At 52.0% G+C, this 19,632-nt stretch overlaps 4 protein-coding genes across 20 annotated transcripts in view; 2 read left to right on the top strand and 2 right to left on the bottom strand.

The window, feature by feature from the left end:
- The window catches only part of LOC100387845 (uncharacterized), a 226,702-nt gene that overhangs the window by 61,394 nt on the left and 145,676 nt on the right, over nt 1–19,632 (top strand). For 8 of the 17 annotated variants that reach the window (XM_078339717.1, XM_054240871.2, XM_078339712.1 and 5 more), the window contains 13 exons: nt 2,703–2,774; nt 4,343–4,404; nt 5,135–5,162; nt 5,674–5,738; nt 7,486–7,689; nt 8,155–8,358; nt 8,503–8,697; nt 8,946–9,098; nt 10,369–10,497; nt 11,261–11,386; nt 12,159–12,362; nt 12,508–12,717; nt 13,018–13,158. In XM_078339717.1, coding sequence (XP_078195843.1) covers nt 2,703–2,774; nt 4,343–4,404; nt 5,135–5,162; nt 5,674–5,738; nt 7,486–7,689; nt 8,155–8,358; nt 8,503–8,697; nt 8,946–9,098; nt 10,369–10,497; nt 11,261–11,386; nt 12,159–12,362; nt 12,508–12,717; nt 13,018–13,158 — 1,793 coding nt within the window. Of the gene's footprint in view, nt 1–2,702; nt 2,775–4,342; nt 5,739–7,485; nt 7,690–8,154; nt 8,359–8,502; nt 8,698–8,945; nt 9,099–10,368; nt 10,498–11,260; nt 11,387–12,158; nt 12,363–12,507; nt 12,718–13,017; nt 13,159–19,632 lie in introns of all 17 variants that reach the window. The other 9 variants (XM_078339722.1, XM_078339721.1, XM_078339758.1 and 6 more) reach the window with 3 other exon arrangements.
- LOC128928990 (uncharacterized) overlaps nt 11,850–19,632 on the bottom strand; it is a 39,264-nt gene continuing 31,481 nt past the window's right edge. The window contains exons 2-4 of the mRNA XM_078339764.1: nt 13,412–13,489; nt 12,878–13,038; nt 11,850–12,663 (exon numbers count right to left, since the gene is read on the bottom strand). Coding sequence (XP_078195890.1) covers nt 12,897–13,038; nt 13,412–13,489 — 220 coding nt within the window. The 3' untranslated portion in view covers nt 11,850–12,663; nt 12,878–12,896. The remainder of the gene's footprint in view (nt 12,664–12,877; nt 13,039–13,411; nt 13,490–19,632) is intronic.
- The window catches only part of LOC128928993 (cadherin EGF LAG seven-pass G-type receptor 1), a 34,779-nt gene continuing 28,642 nt past the window's right edge, over nt 13,496–19,632 (bottom strand). The window contains 2 exon segments of the mRNA XM_078365319.1: nt 13,496–14,028; nt 15,922–16,024. Of these exon segments, the coding sequence (XP_078221445.1) occupies nt 14,025–14,028; nt 15,922–16,024 (107 nt within the window). The 3' untranslated portion in view covers nt 13,496–14,024.
- LOC144578054 (uncharacterized) lies at nt 15,983–18,357 on the top strand. Its single transcript, XM_078339765.1, has 3 exons — nt 15,983–16,109; nt 16,690–16,798; nt 17,702–18,357. The coding sequence occupies exons 1-3, from the start codon at nt 16,036–16,038 to the stop codon at nt 17,951–17,953; spliced, it is 435 nt and encodes a 144-aa protein (XP_078195891.1). The 5' UTR covers nt 15,983–16,035; the 3' UTR covers nt 17,954–18,357.

Genomic DNA, 19,632 nt, shown 5'->3' with positions numbered 1-19,632 from the left:
GCATTGTGAGCCACTGGGTGGGGCTGTGGGGCGGGGCATTGTGAGCACCTGGGTGGGGCTGTGGGGCAGGGTATTGTGAGCACCTGGGTGGGGCCGTGGGGCAGGGTATTGTGAGCACCTGGGTGGGGCTGTGGGGCAGGGCATTGTGAGCCATTGTGTAGAGCAGGTACTTACTCTAAACCCTGCCTATAGGTAAAAGGATTTTAATGTAAAAAGACCTTCAATTGTCCCACACCTTCCTTCCCTATGGTATACACGCCCTCGGTCTGAGGGCTGTGAGGGGTAATGGCACAGGGATCCACCATCTTGTCTTGCCACCCCTCAAGACACAGACATGGCTTCTGTTTATCAGTCCTTATTAAATGTTTATTTCTAAGAAAAAAAAATAAGCTGGTATTTCTACATAAAGGAGAAGTATGGAGCTGTAAAAAAGAGTAAGATGTCTTTTTATTGCTATGGAGTGATTCCCAAGATAGGGTACGCAGAAAAGCAAAGAGAACATGCAGTAATATACACGAAAGAAAGCAGGCGAAATCATGTGTATTTCATTATTTAAAAATAAAAGCCAATGTTGGGGAAGTCTTGATGATGACCTGTGACAGTTTCCTTCTAACTTCACTGGGCAGCCAAAGTGCATATTTTCTCAAAATTTCATTTTGCTATGGGTTCTGCAGAGGACGCTAACTGTGCACTTGTCGCCTTTGAGTTGGAGAAAACTTCGCTTTGTGACTCATTGTGCATTACATGGTATACAGACTGCTCTTTCATTTTATTCTATCCTCTCAATGTTTCGAGTCAGGTGTAAAATGGGAATTATACTGTGTTACATATGAGGAGGCTGGTTCTAAGAAAAAGACTCAATACATCAAGAGTGTAAATTCTAGATTTATGGCATATAAAACTAGGATTTACAAAAGGGCATGAATATGACCTGCTTTAAATAGTACCCTTTCTAAAAATAAAAATAAAAACTTTTTTTTTTCTTAGCTTACTAAAGCAATTAAGCCTCAGGATGAAAACAGCAATATTAGATAATGAGAAATAAAATGGGGATACTTGTGACACAGTAATGCTTTTTATTGTGAAAAGACAGGGTCTTGCTTTGTCACCCAGGCAGTGGCGTGATCATAGCTCACTGCAGCCTCAATCTTCTAGGCTCAAACGATCTTCCCACAACAGCCTTCCATGTAGCTAGGGATACAAGGGCTCACCGCCACATCTGGTAATTTGTAGATTTTTTCTAGAGACGAGGTCTCACTGTGTTGCCCAGGTTGGTCTCAAACGTCTGACCTCAAGCAGTTCTTCTGCCTTAACCTCCAAAACTGTCAGGATTACAGCCATGGGCCAGCACACTTAGCCCAGAAATGTTCCTAAAAGTCTGAAACAATAAGTTAAATGCTATTAAGAAATATGTAAAAAGATAAACATATACTATGGCATATGAAATGTGACCGTTCAGTCATGGTCACAACAGTGATTAAAATATCCAACAGTTGAGGCAAGTCTGAGAACTGAGAGGGACGTACAGGATTGGTTTGGAAGCCAGAATTAGGATTGTCAGAGCTGGGAAAGCAGAAGCAAGGCAAGAGTATGTGCAGGAGTGGGGCGCACAGCCGCTCTGTGGTATGCCATGTGTCCTCTTTTACGGCAGGCCAGCTCCAGCCCAGCCGATGAGAATCACCTGATGGGTGGAAAGAGTGGATTCAGATAAAATCTCAGACCGTGCATCATAACTGAGACTTAAAATGTTTGCCTTATGGGTCATAAAACTACTAAAAGTGACAACATAGGGATAATAGAGTAGGTCAGTAACTGCGGTAAGCCACCTGCGACCTCTCCATAGCCTCAACCATCCCACAGAAACACTGGGGCAGCAGGATTTCACAGAGCTTGTGAGAACAGCTCTCGGTCCAGGGTCCAGGGCATGATCTAGAGGACTCAGGTGTTCCGGGATCTCTCTCCCCGGGGAACCAACCACATGATTACCTCAGACCTATCACTCCTCACTGTGGTGACGGCAAGTCACTCAAAATGTCTGAATTTGAATTCACTGAATTTGAAAATACGGGTTGTAGCCCCTTCCCTGCCTATCCCTTGGGGCTGACTTGGGGATCAGGGAAATCAGAGATCTCTGTCATGAGCTGGAAATCATGTGGCCATGGAAACTGAAGTCACTTTCCATCCTAACCCTGCGCAGAGACATGCAAGCTCCCTCTCTATATTCAACCACTACCAAGTGTCTGGATTATTCTTCTCGACATTGATTAGACATTTTAGGGCATTTCCAAAAACATGAGTCTATTTAAGTCTTTATCTGCATTTCATTCTTTTAGACACTATAACCTTAGGTCTATAGCCTAGATCTACTAATGTTTCCACATCTGAGAATAGGGAAGAGAGGCACAGATGGGTTCATATCCCTCTCCCAGGTATGTGCAGATTCTAAGTAGGATTTGAACCCAGCCTATTTTTTGGTAACTTGGAACTTCTGCTTCTCTGTATTGTCTCATCTGAATAAAGGTATCTGCCTGCACAAACAAATCTTCCTAGAACCCAGATCTAATTCAGGTCGCATTGAAAAGCAGTCGGTGAAAACTAGGATCAAAAGTTTAAACTGAGAACGTTTTTACTGATTTCTCCGTGGTCCTCTGCCAGCAAGATGTCAAGCACTGTCTTTATTATGATGCATTTCTGCCTTGCAGGTTTGGCTGGCCGCGCCAGGAGCTGGGCAGCAAAAAGGAGGCGTAAAAAAATTTGCCGCAAAGAAAATGAAGGTAGGGTGGAAATTATATCATGAAGTTGACTGAAGCAAATAATTTCAGTTTACTCATCCAGTGTCCCATATGAGAGAAACTCAGTAAATGCTATGTCAGGTTCTTCATTTATTTCGTTCGTGCCCATTGAAATGCATTTAATCAACGGGTGATGCAACTACACAAGGAAAGTTACGTTGACAACTTAGAGTTTGGTTCTTTTTGTTTCTTTATTTTTGTGAGAAGGTCTCATTTTGTCACCCAGGAGTGCACTGGTGCAATCACAGCTCATTGCAATCTTGACCTCCCCATGTTCAGCTGATCCTTCTACCTCAGCCTCCCAAGCAATTTGGCTGTAATGCACATGCTATTTTTTTTAATGTTACTTTTTTTGTAGAGACAGGATTTCACCATGTTTCCCAGGCTTGGTTCACTTTTGATAGTAAAGGACATCTCAAATATTTAGACATTTGCTTTCAGTTTGGGCAATTATGAATACAGCAGTTATAAACCTTCTTGTGTCTTGTTTGGAAACATAATTTTTACAATGTAACTAAGGCAATGCTAAAATTATGGTTACTTGCTTGTATGGTAAGACTACCTTTCTTTGTGAGAATTTTGGTAGAATTTACCGGTGAATTCATCTGAAGGTAGTGTTTTCTGTTTTTTTTTTTTTTTTTTTTTTTTTTTTTTTTTTGAGAGGATACTAATTATTGATTCAATTTCTAAATTAAATATAGACCTATTCAGATGATTCATTTATCCTGAGAAGACTTTTAACCTTCTGAAACAGATCCAAAAAATTAGCTCATTTCATATAATGTATCCAAGTGTGAGCACAGATGTGTTTACAGTTACGCATCCAGCATCCATCGTGACTTCCTTCTTTTCCTTTCTGGATAGAAAAGGTAGAGGTTTATCAATGTTTTTGATCTTTTCAAAGAACTAGTTTTTGGTTTTGTTGATTTTCTCTGATGATTTCCTGTTTTTTATTCCTTTAATTTCTGCAATCATTATGTATTTTTCCTCTATTTGACATTACACTGCTGTTTTTCTTTCATTGCCCAAGGTGGAAGCTAGATTATGAATTTAGATTTTTCTCATTATTGACACAGCATCATGAATGTTGTGCATTAAAATGCACAGTTAACAACTCAAATAATAAATATGTATGCTTTACTACTATTTTAAAAATACAACAGGATAGATAATTGTAGTATCAGGATATGCAGATCCACAGAAGTTAAATAATCCTGTAAAGTTTCATAAAATGTTGGGATTCGCATAGACCTTCACGTGGGCAGCAGGTCTGATGAGATGCTCTCGCTGAGCCATGCAGTGTCTTTCTGTGTTAACCGGTTCTCAGACTGTTTCACAGTGATGAGGTTGCCGTAGCTGGAAAGCCCAAGGCTCTTTCGTTTCTCCTTTGCCTTCTGTCAACACCAGGAAGAGTGGTCCAGGAGCAGCTCAGTCCATGCTTGTCAGCAGCGCAGCTCCATACACTGCAGCTTCGGTCCACATCCCCCAAGCTTCCTCGTGGGATTCCTCAGCAGCACCAGTGCACTGACTGTCTCTCTGTTTCCTCCTAGCTCCCGTTCAAGACCCGGAGGAGGGTACGACCGAGGGGCCTCCGGAGGAGACATCACCTCATGTAAGATGCATTTCTTTGGCTTGAAGAGAAATGTCTTTTTCTGGGGCTTCTAGAATATCAAGGGACTATCATTTTTGACTGCTGCTGTGAATCCGGCCTCAGCTGTCATGGACTCCAGCTACCAGTCACTGGAGCTTAGGACCAACTGAGGCCTGATTGATGATGTCGGTCAAAAGGTGACATCACTGACAAGCTAGTGGTGAGCCTATTTCTCAGTAGCAACATTTTCTTCCTGAAAAATAATTTTGTATTTGGCAGCCAACATGGACTTGTTCAATATCCCATGAAAACCTACTGCCTCGGTGGCTCACACATGGAATCCCAGCACTTTGGGAGGCTGAGGCAGACAGGGCCAACATAATGAAACCCCATCTCTACTATAAATGCAAACACTAGCCGGGCGTGGTGGCAGGCGCCTGTGGTCACAGCTACTTGGAAGGCTGAGTGAGGCAGGAGAAATGCTTGAACCCGGGAAGCTGAGGTTGCAGTGAGCTGAGATCATACCACTGCACTCCAGCCTGGGTGACAGAGCAAGAATCTGTCCAAAATCAAAGACAGAAACCCACAGCCTTTTCTCCAGGCATCCTCTAGGCTGTATTTGGGGATCAGTGACTTGATCACTGTTGGATACCTGGTTTTCTAACACCACCAAGTGAATAAAAGACCCGTGCAGTCGGGACCCAGTATGATCTCATCCTCACGATGGTTTTTTTCCCCCCTCTTACTGCAGGAGGATGCAGCCTGTGAATATCACCACCGTACGTATTCTCTGTTGAACATGGCTTCATTGGGATGTAGTTGACCCGCAACCCGATTCACCCATTTAGAGTGGGTGATTGGTGTTTTTACTATATTTATAGGCTATGCATGCATGTTACAATCTAATTTCAAAACCTCTTCATTCCTCCTCAAAGAAACCTCGTTAGTAGACACCCCTCTGTTTTTCCCAACCTTGCACCCCGGTTCTAGGCAGCCCTAATGTACTTTTTGTTTCTATATAAAGTGCCTTTCTGTATTAGCCGGTCCTTAAGGTGACTGTCTCACAGTGATGAGGTTGCCGTAGCTAGAAAGCCCACGGCTCTTTGGTTCATTTGTGCCCCTGTCCTTTGCCTTCCTTCAACACCAAGGAGAGTGGTCCATGAGCAGCTCAGTCCATGCTTGTCGGCAGCGCAGCTCCATACACTGCAGCTTCGGTCCACATCCCCCAAGCCTCCTGGTGGGATTCCTCAGCAGCACCAGTGCACTGACTGTCTCTCTGTTTCCTCCTAGCTCCCGTTCAAGACCCGGAGGAGGGTACGACCCAGGGGCCTCCGGAGGAGACGTCACCTCACGTGGTAAGATGTATTTGTTTGTCTTGAAGAGAGATGTCTTTGGGGCTTCTAGAATATCAAGGGACTATCATTTTTGACTGCCGCTGTGAATCCGGCCTCAGCTGTCATGGACTCCAGCTACCAGTCACTGGAGCTTATGACCAACTGAGGCCTGATTGATGATGTCGGACAAAAGGTGACATCACTGACAAGCTAGTAGTGAGCCTACTTCTCAGTAGCAACATTTTCTTCCTGAAAAACAATTTTGTATTTGGAAGCCAACATGGACTTGCTCAATATCCCATGGAAATTCAGGTTCTTGGAAGGTGGACTCCTTTAGGAAGGCCCCTCTGCCTATTAGCTCTAGAGCTGGTCAGATTGCCCATTCTCCTTTTCATCCTGGAGGGGCGGTCTCTGCGTGCTCCCAGCTTTCACCAGGTCTTTACATGATCATCCCGTGAATCAGCAGGACCGGCTCCTTTTTTTTCTGTAGGGTGTGGGGTTTCTGGGGTTCAGAAACCTGAGCACTCTGAGGTTTGGTACTTCTTGTTTCTATATAGAGTGCCTTTCTGTATTAGCCGGTCCTTAAGGTGACTGTCTCACAATGATGAGGTTGCTCTCCTGAGCACCCACATTCATCTCATCCCAGGATTAGGAGCTGCTGCAGGAGGAGAACCGGCAGAAGCTGGGCCTGAGCACCAAGCTCAAGCAGGTGGAGGATGAAAAGAATTTTTTCAGTTAAATAATCAGGAGAGCTGCTGGCCTGGGCACTGCAGGACAGCCTACCGCTGGGCCAGCCCATTGCCCTCTTTCTTAGGGAACCCCCCCCCGCTGTCCTATGTCAGTGCTCTTAGCCTGAGTCCATAAGAGAGGAATCCACGGGTCTGTGGACTTAGATGGGGGACACCACTATTTTCACTGCTATTTTTCACTTAATGTTCGCCAGTCTAGCTACAATGTAGCACTGCTTCCATTATGAACGTAGTCACAAGCCATGGTGCTGGCAGTCCCTGCGCCCTTGTCACCTGGAGAAATGGCCAGTTACCCTATCAGGGTCATGGCTGAGCTCTTTGTCCTCGTGATTGCCAGGCCTGCGCTGAATTTGCTATCTGATGTGCTACCTGGCGTCACATGGCTTCCTGAGTGATGGCAACTGCAGTTCTCTATACTGGTTGCCTGGGTGATTCCTTATGTTTATTTCATGCCTGTTGAAACATTGTCATGAGAAGGAGTCCCTAGTCCTCTCTATAGACTGTCAAGGGGTCCCTAGACTAATGTCAGGGCCCCTGTCGTAGATCCTATCTTAGGCCTCCACGTGGCGGGCCAGAAGGCCTGACCCACCTCGGGATGGGCTGGGAGTTCATTCCAAAGTCAGGGTAGGAGTCGCCTTCGAGCGCATGTGGTTGCAGGTTTATCTGCAGATGCAAGGGCTGAGTGATGGGGACCCCGTGTACACCCCCACAGGGCACTGGCCTTGCTGTCGGGGAGTGGTCCCCCAGAGAGCGAGAGGCTTGGTGTGGATGAGGGCTTGGAGTCCCCACAGCGGGCCTAGGAGTCAGCCTCCCCGCAGCTTCAAACACTAGATGGATGCCTTTGTGCAGAAACTTCATTTGTCTCCCCCACCATGGAGAGGGAAGTGACTGGGGGAGGCAGTTTCATAACTGGGCAGATCCTTGGTTCCCCTTTCACAGTGTGGCAGGCAGGCTCTTAGCTGCCCCAGGGACAGGTGTGTGCCATCTCGGGCATCTGCTTACTCCTTGCTCCTGCCCAGGTGGCCGACATGAAGAAGAGAATTGACAGTGTGGGGTGCCTGGAAACCGCAGAGGAGGTGAAGGGGCAGGTCCGGGAGGACCTGGAGGGCCTGAGCCAGCGGTACGAGGAGATGGAGAATACCAAGACATGGCTGCAGCAGGAGCTGGACCACCAGCGCCAGAGGGTGTGCAACCTGCAGGAGAAGCAGAATAAGTTTGACCAGGTGTGTAGCCATCCACCCCATCCTTTGCATTTCCTCTCCTTCCAGCACTCAGCCCAAGACGAGGGCCTCATCAGAGAAACCCTGGGCTCCCTCGAGATTTTGCGCGGGAGCAGTCGTGTGGGGCCAGCACTTAGAGGACCCCTAGTCTCTGGCTTGTTCAGAGGCTGGGGGAGAAGGCCAGCGGAAGAGAGTGTCTTCATGGGTTGAGGAGGAACTTTTCCTTTCTGGGTTTTCACGTTTTTCAGATTTTCTATAATCAAGTGGTTTTCCTGCCATTTACACCATTTATTTGTGCACTCATATTGCTTCCTTATTCCAAAAGATCTGAGGAAAGCCTGGCCAACATGGTGAAACCCCATCTGTACTAAGAATACAAAAATTAGCTTGGGCCCAGCTGCTCTGCCCTGCTGGGGGCTGTAGCTCGGAGCCTGTGGGGCTGAGCCTCATGGTGCCCCTCTTTCCCAGCTCCTGGCAGAGGAGAAGACCATCTCTGCCAAGTGTGCAGAGGAGCGTGACTGGGCCAAGGCCGAGGCCCGAGAGAATGAGACCAAGGCGCTGTCGCTGGCCCAGGCCCTGGAGGAAGTAATGGAGCAGAAGGTGGAGCTGGAGCAGCTCAACAAGCAGTTCCGCATGGAGATGGAGGACATCAGGATCTCCAAGGGCCAGAGCGTGAGTGCTGGGCCTGGCAGCCAGGCCTTGGGAGGGGCCCGAGCGGGGTCATCACAGAGGGCAACACATACACACGTTCCGGGTCTAGCAGTCCCAGGTCCCTGCCAGTCCCTTTGCTCCTGACTTGGGCTCTCTGGGGCTCAGGTCTATAAGCTGAAGTCCAGGCAGGCTCTGAAGCAGCAGGTGGAGGAGATGGAGACCCAGATGGAGGAGCTGGAGGATAAGTTGCGGGACACTGAAGATGCCAATCTGCAGCTTGAGGTCAACCTGCAGGCCATGAAAGTTCAGTTTGAGCGGGACCTGCAGGACCGGGACAAGCAGCAGCAGCTGGTCAGACAGGTATGCGTGGGCTCCTGCTACCCCACGGTGGTCAGGGTTGCCCTGGACCACGCCTCCCCTCCCCTGTCTCTCCTGTCCAGTCCCCTGTCCCTTGGGTCAGCAACTCACCTTCTTATTGTTATCAGAGTCAGTAATCCCCACTGGCTTCTGGAGGCCCCGCAGATCCTGCAGAGGCACCTGGGTTCAGAGCCAGAGCAGGGTCTCTGAGTGGGTCCAGCTTCCCAAGCTGTCGGCATTCCTTCCTCCAGGTACGGGAGATGAAGGCAGCGCTGGGGGACGAGAGGAAGTGGCACTCCAAGGCAGTGGCCACCTGGACGAAGCTGAAGATGCACCAGGAGGCGCACATCAACTTGGTTAACAGGAAGCGGGATAGAGCCATCGAGCAGATGCGGAAGTGTCAGGTGAGGGCGGGCAGTGCCCAGCTGAGCCAGCTACATGCCAGGGTGCTGAGGCGGGAACCTGGCAGGGTGGTTCCAGTCCAATCTCACTGATGGAGACACAGGCTCAGAGGTGAGTGGAAACAATAGTCCAACAGCAAACTTGCAGAACGGTGCATGGCTGAGTACATGAAACGCAGAAGCAAACAGGCAAGTGCAGGCCCAGGCATGGGGGAGTTCAGAAGGCCTCACCCAGTGCAGACTCCAGCATCAGCCGCGTCCTGACGCTCCAGCCTTCTGGGCTCCGGCGTGATGGTTCCGAGAAGCAGCCTAGAGTGTGGGATACATACTTGGAAATTTTCACCTCACCAATAATTGAAGAATAATGAACACATAAAAACAGCTCTGATATGTCATCTCATGTAGCAAGAATAACCCTAGATTTAAAATAGTAGTCTTGCTCTTTTGCCCCGGCTGGAGTGCAGTGGCGCAATCTTGTGTTACCACAACCTCTGCCTCCTGGGTTCAGGTGATTCTCCTGCCTCAGCCTCCCGAGTAGCTGGGATTATAGGTGTGTGTCCCCATGCCTGGCTAATTTTTGTATTTTTAGTAGAGACAGTGGTTCACTGTGTTGGCCAGGGTAGTCTCAAACTCCTGACCTCCTGATCTGACAGCCTCGGCCTCCCAAAGTGCTGGAATTACAGGCGTTAGCTGCTGTGCCTGGGCAAAAAAGAATCTGTAAAAGCTAACTGTGGGCAAGGTTGTGGGGCACAGATACTCTGCTGTTGGCATGTTCTGCTGCTGTGGTCTGGCTGCACACACCCGTTCATGAGCTTTGGCTTGGGGAATCTGTTTTTGGAGTTATCTGCAAATGGAAAAAAAGAGTATTTGACAAAAATCTTTAGCATTAAAACGAATAGGAGGTGAGTAACAAAAGGAAAGGTGTTTCCTGCCTGTGGTGGGGACACCTGCCAGGCTGGGCACTGGTTTGAAGCAGCAGGTGCGCATTAGGGGTGGCACCGTGGGCACAGGTCTCCGGCCCACAGAGGGGACAGAAGTGGAAAATGAAGCTCAGCCTGGGCTTGCGTCCACAGTGACCAACAGTGTGCGTTATGAAATGGGACACAGATTTTTGTCCTCAGTTGCTTTTTCTCCCTGTCACCACGGTTAGTTGGTTAAATATCGAGCAGAGCACAGCCAACAACCCTGTGTGAGAGATGACGTGTAAGGGTGGGGGTGGAGGGTCGAGGGCCAAGGACCTGGGTGGGGCGCCAAGCCTCTGTCCCTGCCCCAGGCCCAGGTCAAAGACTGCACACATGAGCTGGATGACACCCGCGCCTCTCGTGAGGAGATCCTGGCCCAGGCCAAAGAGAATGAGAGGAACCTGAAGAGCCTGGAGGCCCAGATGATCCAGCTGGAGGAGGTGGGTGGGGCGGCAGCGGAGAGCGGCATTGCTGCCCGGCAGCCAGCAGGTGGCAGCACAGGACTTTCAGCAGAGGGCAGGGCTAAGGTCCGACTCAGCTCCAGGAATTGGCTGGGGACAGCTCTCACGTTACAAAAGGATTCCCTCCAGGGTTCCGTTACATAGCGGGCCTCCCTGGTATGAGATTGTGTGTGAGGGAAATGCCTCACATCAGATGAGGCTCCATGGCTGCCACCACCTCCTGCCGTGACAGTGTCCTGGTGACGGAGGTTCTCAGCATTCCCGTGGCTGCCCTGTCCGTGTCGCACCTGAGCCAGTCCTGAAGTGTTCCCTGGGTCTAGAGGGTGCCCTGCAGCGTAACTTGCCGGGTGTGAGTGCGTCCAGGGTACAGCCGTCTCCTGCCTGCAGGCTCCGGAGCTGACTCTGGGCTCTGGCTACCCAGAACAGGGCCGGGGCAATAGTGAGCGGCTCTGTCCATGTGGTCTGCCCTGGTTAGGCCAGGACACTTGTTAGTCATCAACACACCCTGGCACCTGGCTTGATTCCTAGCACTTAAATGTAGTTGAGTTTTATAAACATACAATGCTTTTAAGCTATGACTTTAGGGGGCCACCAGCCCTGTGAGCTAGAGGAATCGTGGAGGAAGAGCTTTCTGGGGAAGTGGGGCTGGGGAAGGGCTTGAGAGGAGGGTGCCCAGGGCTGGGAAGGATGGTCTTGTGGGGCTGTGGCTGCCTTCAGGTCACATTCTGGATCTTTGTGGCAGGAACTGGCAGCCGCGGAGTGTGCCAAGCGCCAGGCCCAGCAGGAGCGGGACGACCTGCTCGTGGTCCTGGACCACCAGCGCCAGATGGCGTGCCACCTGGAGAAGCTGCAGCAGAAGTTTGACCAGGTGTGTAGCCATCCACCCCATCCTTTGCATTTTCTCTCCTTCCGGCACTCAGCCCAAGGTGGGGGCCTCATCAGAGAAAGCCTGGGCTCCCTCCGGACCTTGCCCAGGAGGGGTCATGTGGGGCCAGCCCTTAGAGGACCCTTAGTCTCTGGCTTGTTGAGGGGCTGGGGGAGAAGGCCAGCGGAAGAGGGTGTCTTCATGCAGTGGGTTGAGGAGGAACTTTTCCTTTCTGGGTTTTCATGTTTTTTTTCAGATTTTCTATAATGAACTGGTTTTCTTGCCATTTACATCATTTATTTGTGCATTCATATTGCTTCCTTATTCCAAAAGATCTGCGGGAAGCTGAGAGAGATGTGAACACCGGGGCGGGATAGACATCGAGCATGGAACTGCGGCGGCCGGGTCCAGCTCGCTGCGTTTTGGGGAACCAAAGCTGGACCGAATGCACACACACACTGTGTCATTCTTGTGTCATCTCTGGTTGTTGCGCTGTGGTAGTGGGGTTGAGTTACTGCAGAGACTGTGGGGCCTGTATACTCTAAAGCATGCACTCTTGACTAGGCATGGGCTTATATGCCTATAAGCCCAGAACTTTGGGAAGCCGAGGTGGGCAGATCACCAGGTCAAGAGTTCGAGAGCAGCCTGGCCAACATGGTGAAACCCCATCTCTACTAAGAATACAAAAATTAGCCTGGGTCCAGCTGCTCTGCCCTGCTGGGGGCTGTAGCTGGGAGCCTGTGGGGCTGAGCCTCATGGTGCCCCTCTTTCCCAGCTCCTGGCAGAGGAGAAGACCATCTCTGCCAAGTATGCAGAGGAGCGTGACCGGGCCAAGGCCGAGGCCGGAGAGAAGGAGACCAAGGTGCTGTCGCTGGCCCGGGCCCTGGAGGAAGCCATGGAGCAGAAAGTGGAGCCGGAGCGGCTCAACAAGCAGTTCCGTGTGGAGATGGAGGACCTCATGAGCTCCAAGGGCAAGAGGGTGAGTGCCGGGCCCGGCAGCCAGGCCTTGCGAGGGGCCCGAGCGGGGTCATCACAGAGGGTCAACGCATACACACGTTCCGGGTCTAGCAGACCCAGGTCCCTGCCGGTCTCTTTGCTCCTGACTTGGGATCTCTGGGGCTCAGGTCCATGAGCTGAAGTCCAGGCGGCTTCTGGAGCAGCAGGTGGAGGAGTTGAAGACCCAGCTGGAGGAGCTGGAGGATGAGCTGCAGGACACTGAAAACGCCAATCTGCGGCTGGAGGTCAGCCTGCAGGCCATGAAGATCCAGTTCGAGCGGGACCTGCAGGACCGGGATGAGCAGAGTGAGGAGAAGCAGCAGCAGCTGGTCAGACAGGTGTGCGTGGGCTCCTGCCACCCCACGGTGGCCAGGGTTGCCCTGGCTTCATGCAGGCTTCCATTTCCTCCTTCACCTGGATTGTGTTAGGGCCCTGGACCACGCCTCCCCTCCCCTGTCCCTCCTGTCCAGTCCCCTGTCATTTGGGTCAGCAACTCACCTTCTTAGAGTTCTTCGAGTCAGTAATCGCCACTGGCTTCCGGAGGCCCCTCAGATCCTGCAGAGGCACCTGCGTTCAGAGCCAGAGCAGGGTCTCTGAGTGGGTCCAGCTTTCCAAGCTGTCGGCGTTCCTTCCTCCAGTTGCGGGAGATGGAGGCAGAGCTGGAGGACGAGAGGAAGCGGCACTCCATGGCAGTGGCCGCCCGGAAGAAGCTGGAGATGGACATCGACTCGGCCAACAAAAACCGGGATGAAGCCATCGAGCAGCTGCAGAAGTGGCGGGTGAGGGCGGGCGGTGCCCAGCTGAGCCAGCTACATGCGAGGGCACTGGGGCAGGAACCTGGCAGGGTGGTGCCTCTTGGGGAGGTTTTGGGTGCTTCCAGTCCAATCTCACTGATGGAGACACAGGCTCAGAGGTGAGTGGAAACAATAGTCCAACAGCAAACTTGCAGAACGGTGCATGGCTGAGTACATGAAACGCAGAAGCAAACAGGCAAGTGCAGGCCCAGGCATGGGGGAGTTCAGAAGGCCTCACCCAGTGCAGACTCCAGCATCAGCCGCGTCCTGACGCTCCAGCCTTCTGGGCTCCGGCGTGATGGTTCCGAGAAGCAGCCTAGAATGTGGGATACATACTTGGAAATTTTCACCTCACCAATAATTGAAGAACAATGAACACATAAAAACAGCTCTGATATGTCATCTCATGTAGCAAGAATAACCCTAGATTTAAAATAGTAGTCTTGCTCTTTTGCCCAGGCTGGAGTGCAGTGGCGCAATCTTGTGTTACCACAACCTCTGCCTCCTGGGTTCAGGTGATTCTCCTGCCTCAGCCTCACGAGTAGCTGGGATTATAGGTGTGTGTCCCCATGCCTGGCTAATTTTTGTATTTTTCGTAGAGACAGTGGTTCACTGAGTTGGTCAGGGTGGTCTCGAACTCCTGACCTCGTGATCTTGACAGCCTCGGCCTCCCAAAGGACTGGGATTACAGGTGTTAGCTGCTGTGCCTGGGCAAAAAACAAAAATCTGTAAAAGCTAACTGTGGGCAAGGTTGTGGGGCACAGATACTCTGCTGTTGGCATGTTCTGCTGCTGTGGTCTGGCTGCACACACCCGTTCATGCGCTTTGGCTTGGGGAATCTGTTTTTGGAGTTATCTGCAAATGGAAAAAAAGAGTATTTGACAAAAATCTTTAGCATTAAAACAAATAGGAGATGAGTAACAAAAGGAAAGGTGTTTCCTGCCTGTGGTGGGGACACCTGCCAGGCTGGGCACTGGTTTCAAGCGGCAGGTGCGCATTAGGGGTGGCACCGTGCACCGTGGGCACTGGTCTCCGGCCTACAGAGGGGACAGAAGTGGAAAATGAAGCTCAGCTTGGGCTTGCGTCCACAGTGACCAATACTGTCAGTGTGCGTTATGAAGTGGGACACAGATTTTTGTCCTCAGTTGCTTTTTCTCCCTGTCACCACGGTTAGTTGGTTAAATATCGAGCAGAGCACAGCCAACAACCCTGTGTGTGAGATGACGTGGGAGGGTGGGGGTGGAGGGCCGAGAGCCAAGGACCTGGGTGGGGTGCCAAGCCTCTGTCCCTGCCCCAGGCCCAGCTCAACGACTGCACGCGTGAGCTGGATGACACCCGCGCCTCTTGTGAGGAGATCCTGGCCCAGGCCAAAGAGAATGAGAGGAACCTGAAGATCATGGAGGCCAAGATGATCCAGCTGGAGGAGGTGGGTGGGGCGGCAGCGGAGAGCGGCACTGCTGCCCGGCAGCCAGCAGGTGGCAGCACAGGACTTTCAGCAGAGGGCAGGGCTAAGGTCCGACTCAGCTCCAGGAATTGGCTGGGGACAGCTCTCGCGTTACAAAAGGATTCCCTCCAGGGTTCCGTTACATAGCGGGCCTCCCTGGTGTGAGATTGTGTGTGAGGGAAATGCCTCACATCAGATGAGGCTCCGTGGCTGCCACCACCTCCTACCGTGACTGTGTCCTGGTGACAGAGGGTCTCAGCATTCCCGAGGCTGCTCTGTCCATGTCGCACCTGAGCCAGTCCTGAAGTGTTCCCTGGGTCTAGAGGGTGCCCTGCAGTGTAACTTGCCGGGTGTGAGTGCGCCCAGGTTACAGCCGTCTCCTGCCTGCAGGCTCCGGAGCTGACTCCGGGCTCTGGCTACCCAGAACAGGGTCGGGGCAGCAGTGAGCGGCTCTGTCCATGTGGTCTGCCCTGGTTAGGCCAGGACACTTGTTAAGTCATCAACATACCCTGGCACCTGGCTTGATTCCTAGCACTTAAATGTAGTTGAGTTTTATAAACATACAATGCTTTTAAGCTATGACTTTAGGGGGCCACCAGCCCTGTGAGCTAGAGGAATCGTGGAGGAAGAGCTTTCTGGGGAAGTGGGGCTGGGGAAGGGCTTGAGAGGAGGGTGCCCAGGGCTGGGAAGGATGGTCTTGTGGGGCTGTGGCTGCCTTCAGGTCACATTCTGGATCTTTGTGGCAGGAACTGGCAGCCGCGGAGCGTGCCAAGCGCCAGGCCCAGCAGGAGCGGGACGAGCTGGCCGACGAGATCGCCAACAGCCGCGGCAAAGGGTGAGCTAAGTAAGGGGGCAGAGTTGGGAGGGACCAGGTGTGTCCCTGGGCTGGGCCCCTCACTCCTCCCACCCACCCCACAGAGCCCTGGCAGCCCTAATCGAGGAGCTGGAGGAGGAGCAGGGCAACAGGGAGCTGATCTATGACCGCCTGCAGAAGGCCAACCTGCAGGTGAGTGCCAGCGCCGGCCAGCCTTCTCCCATTCGGCTCTGGAGCCACCCTGGTGGAGCTGGCCTCGGACCTAGCCAGCAGATGCACAGGCCACGTGCCGCCGCTTCCCCGCCGCTTGAGGGAATATGTCCAGGCAACGACATGGAAGATCACTCTCAGGCTTCTTTGCTGGGTGTCGAGGGTGTGGTGGCATCCTGCTGCCACCTTCCTCCTGCCCTGCTTATACCCTTTAGCCAGGGCCCAGCCCTCCCCTAGGTCACCAGCCCTCCTCCTGCAGATCGACCAGATCAACACTGACCTGAACCTGGAGCGCAGCCACGCCCAGAAGATCGAGAACGCTCGGCAGGAACTGGAGCAGCAGAACGAGGAGCTCAAGGTCCAGCTGCAGGAGGTGGAGGGCTCTGTGAAGTTAATGTACAAGGCCTCCCTCACTGCCCTCGAGGCCAAGATCGCACAGCTGGAGGAGCAACTGGAGAATGAGACCAAGTACGTGCTCCTGCCCCTGCTTCCACCCCCACTGGCCTGGAGAAACCTCCAGCCCCTCTGTAGTCCTGCCCAGATTTGGGTCAGCAACCAGCTGTGTAGCTGTGTCTTCTCAGTCCTGGGGGCTGTTTTCCTCCCTCCTGATGGGGCCCTTATCCCTTCCACTGGATGGGTGGTGGGGGGAGCTTGTGGGGTTTGAACAGGATCATCTGTTCCACCTCTAAAGCCAGGAGCTTTGGTGGCTATGTCTAAGGATGAGGAGGTAGAGGGCGGTCCTGCCCACCAGGACAGCTGATCTCTGGGCTCAGCAGGACTGAGACAATGGGAGTTACACCAGGCCCCAAACCTCTTTTCCAGCTACATAGATGCTCTTTGAGGCCTGTTTCCTCATTTGTAAATGGGACTATTTGCAGTGCCCCTTGTAAGAAGCCAGGCACGTCATAGGCGTCCAGCAAAGGCCTCCCTAGGTGATCCCTAGATGCCAGTGAGGCCCGGGGAATGGGTGGGGTGACCAGATTAGGATGTGTTGGCCTGACCCTCTGAAGGAGGGTGTTCCCTCTGAGCCACCTTGTCTACCACACAGGGAGCGCCAGGCAGCCTGTAAGCAGGTGCGTCGGACAGAGAAGCAGCTGAAGGATATGCTGCTGCAGGTGGATGATAAGCGGAGGAACGCCAAGCACTACAAGGACCAGGTTCGGGCGCTGGGGGCATCCAGAGGGGCAGCAGGCGGGGCAGTGGGGCTGGTGGGCCACACGCCCAGAGCTTCTAACCAGGGTCCCGCATCACACGTCCATTTCTTGTGACACTGGGCAAGGGACTTTGCAGCAGAGGATCTTATTTTCTGAGATTCTCATTTCTTACCTCTTTTTCATGGGAATTTTTGTTATTTTGGAGACTTCACTCTGATTGCCCAGGCTGGAGTCCCATGGCACAATCTTGGCTTACTACAGCCTCCGCCTCCTGGGTTGAAGCGATTCTCCTGCCTCAGGAGCTGGGATTACAGGAGCCTGCCACCACACCTGGCTAATTTTTCTATTTTTAATAGGAATGGAGTTTCACCATGTTGGTCAGGCTGGTCTCAAACTCCTGACCTCAGGTGATCCACCTGCCTCGGTCTCCCAAAGTGCTGGGATTACAAGCATGCACCTCCATGTCTGGGCTTCATGGGGCCTTTTTTTAAGCATCAGTAGTCAGTATTGGATGTGAATTTCCTGCCGTGGGATAGAAGGTGCCTGTCTGTGTGAACCCGCTGTGGTTCACCTGTGTACCCGCTGTGGTGTCACCTGTTTTATGAGTTGGAACAGAAGGTGGCATTTTACACTTTTCTGCCTTTCCTGTTGTAAGTGTTCCTGTTTGCCTGAACTGTTTGTGTGCTGCTGTTGTGTATGAAGATGTCTGACCACTAAATATTTTGCGGGAAGAGGTTTTTGAGAGCGTTCCTGTCCAGCTGAGCTGTGACTCCCAAGGCTCCGCCTTGCTTCTTTCTGGTGGGAGCAGCCAGGCGCCTGATTTCCCTCTCGAATTTGCTTTGGGATTTGCCAGGGGAGCACAGCACACAAACTCCCTGCTGACTCTGCCTCTGCCTCTGTCCCCAGGCGTGGGGACCTGCCGTTTGCCCCGACAAATGCTCAGAGGAGGTGGATGGCAAAGCGGATGGAGCTGAGGCCAAACCTTTGAATAAGCCTTCTCTCCTGCAGCCTGAGACACATGGACAGGCGGACACTGCAGCCTCCGCTTCCCAGACCCTGCCGCACGCCTCCCTCGACCTTCTTGGGACTGTTATGAACGTGCCTCCCACCCCCATCCCGTCTCCCTCCAGGCCCGAGGGTAGTTTACCTGCACGGTAGATGCAGTATGGTTTAAAAATCTGCCACCTGCAGATATTTTTGAAAGCAGAAAAACAAAAAGGTTTTCTTTTTTCCCTTTTCTACTAATAAAAAAAATTCTGAGGCTTTCTCACTGCCTTTCTTTAGAAGAGAGTAGCTCGTCCTCACTGGTCTACATTGGTTGCCGAATTTACCTGTATTCCTAACCGTTTTCTATATGCCGTGTTGAGCCTTACGGCAAGAAGGCATTTTTTTTAAAGGAAACAAACTCAAATCATGAAGCGATACGAAAGCTGCATATGCCTACAAGGCTCTGAATTCAGGTCCCGGTTGCTGTCACAAAGGAGCGGGTGGAACTCCCGCCCTCCCCTCTATTTTATATAATAAAAGTGCCTGAGCATGTGTTGCAGCGGTCACCACTGCAGTAAGCTGGTCTACAGATGTTTTCCACCGTGCGTCACAATAAACTGCCGTGTGCTACCAGCTGTGTCTGTAGCATTCGTCTGCGGCAGGCAGGCCCTGGATGGGACTGGGCCTGGCTCCTGTGGCCAGTGCCGGCTCTGCATTGTGGGGGAGCCAGACTGGCTGTTGCGTAGGCTGGGCTAGCGGCTGGGCTAGCTGTGGGCAGTTGTGCAGAAAAGGTAAGGTGGAAAGGTGGGCTGGGCCAGATCTGAGGAGGCTGAGAGCATCTTAGAAACCTTGGTTTAAGGCTGGCGTGGTGGCTCATGCCTATAATCCCAGCACCTTGGGAGGCCTAGAAAGGTGAATCACCTGAGGTCAGGAGTTTGAGACCATCCTGGCTGACATGGTGAAACCCTGTCTCTATTAAAAATACAAACATTAGCGGGGTGTGGTGTGTGCCTGTAATCCCAGCTACTCAGGAGGCTGAGGCAGGAGAAAGTCTAACCAGGGAGTTGGAGGTTGCAGTGAACCAAGATCATGTCACTACTCCAGCCTGAGCAATGAGAGCAAAACTGTCAAGGATAAAAAGAAACCCTGGTTTATTTCAGATCTGAGCACCTACTAAGTGCAGCACGCTGAGCTGCGTTAGGGATAGAGGCCAAAATGGGCCCAGGCCCTAACACGTGGGATCTTTCCTACTTAGTGAGCAACACACCTGCTCTATGGAGGGGCAGCCCGGTGCTGCGGACGCCCAGTGGGGATTGGAAGCTCTTCATAGGACTGACAAAGCTTTTGTTCATTCATCCTTTCAACGGAGCCTGAGCGTAAACCAGCCCCTTGCTAGGTGCGGGGAGTAGGAGGGCAATTAAGGCAGATGCTCCTGTGATTGGTTGCAGGGAAGAGGCTTTCCTTGGAGAAGGCTGTGGCATTCTCTGTAATGTGTGCATTTGGCTGGTGGGGTTGCTAGGGAAACCTCGTGCTGCTACACAGGACACCGTTCAGGCCTCCGACAGAAACCTGTGCAGCCTCTGAGCAGGTGCCCTTTCAGCCCCTGGGCAGGGAGGAGGAAATGACGGGAGAGCTGCTGAGACTGGGCACTGGAGAGCTTTGTGTGGTTCTCTTTTCCTTCAATAATGTTGGAGTTTCAGGCTACAGAGTCGGTCCATGCTTGTATACATCAGACACTTCTAGGTCAGGTTCCAGCTCCACCACTTCCTGTGACACCGGGCAAGGGGCTTTGCCTCTGTGCTTATTTCTCACCATGGCTCACGTTTCAGGGGTCGGCTTCGGTGGCCTGA

The sequence above is a fragment of the Callithrix jacchus genome, chromosome 1, assembly GCF_049354715.1.
Source record: "Callithrix jacchus isolate 240 chromosome 1, calJac240_pri, whole genome shotgun sequence".
Taxonomy (NCBI): Eukaryota; Metazoa; Chordata; class Mammalia; order Primates; family Cebidae; genus Callithrix; species Callithrix jacchus.
Note: the sequence above shows the minus strand (reverse complement) of the source record. Positions and strands in the feature narration are given on the sequence as shown.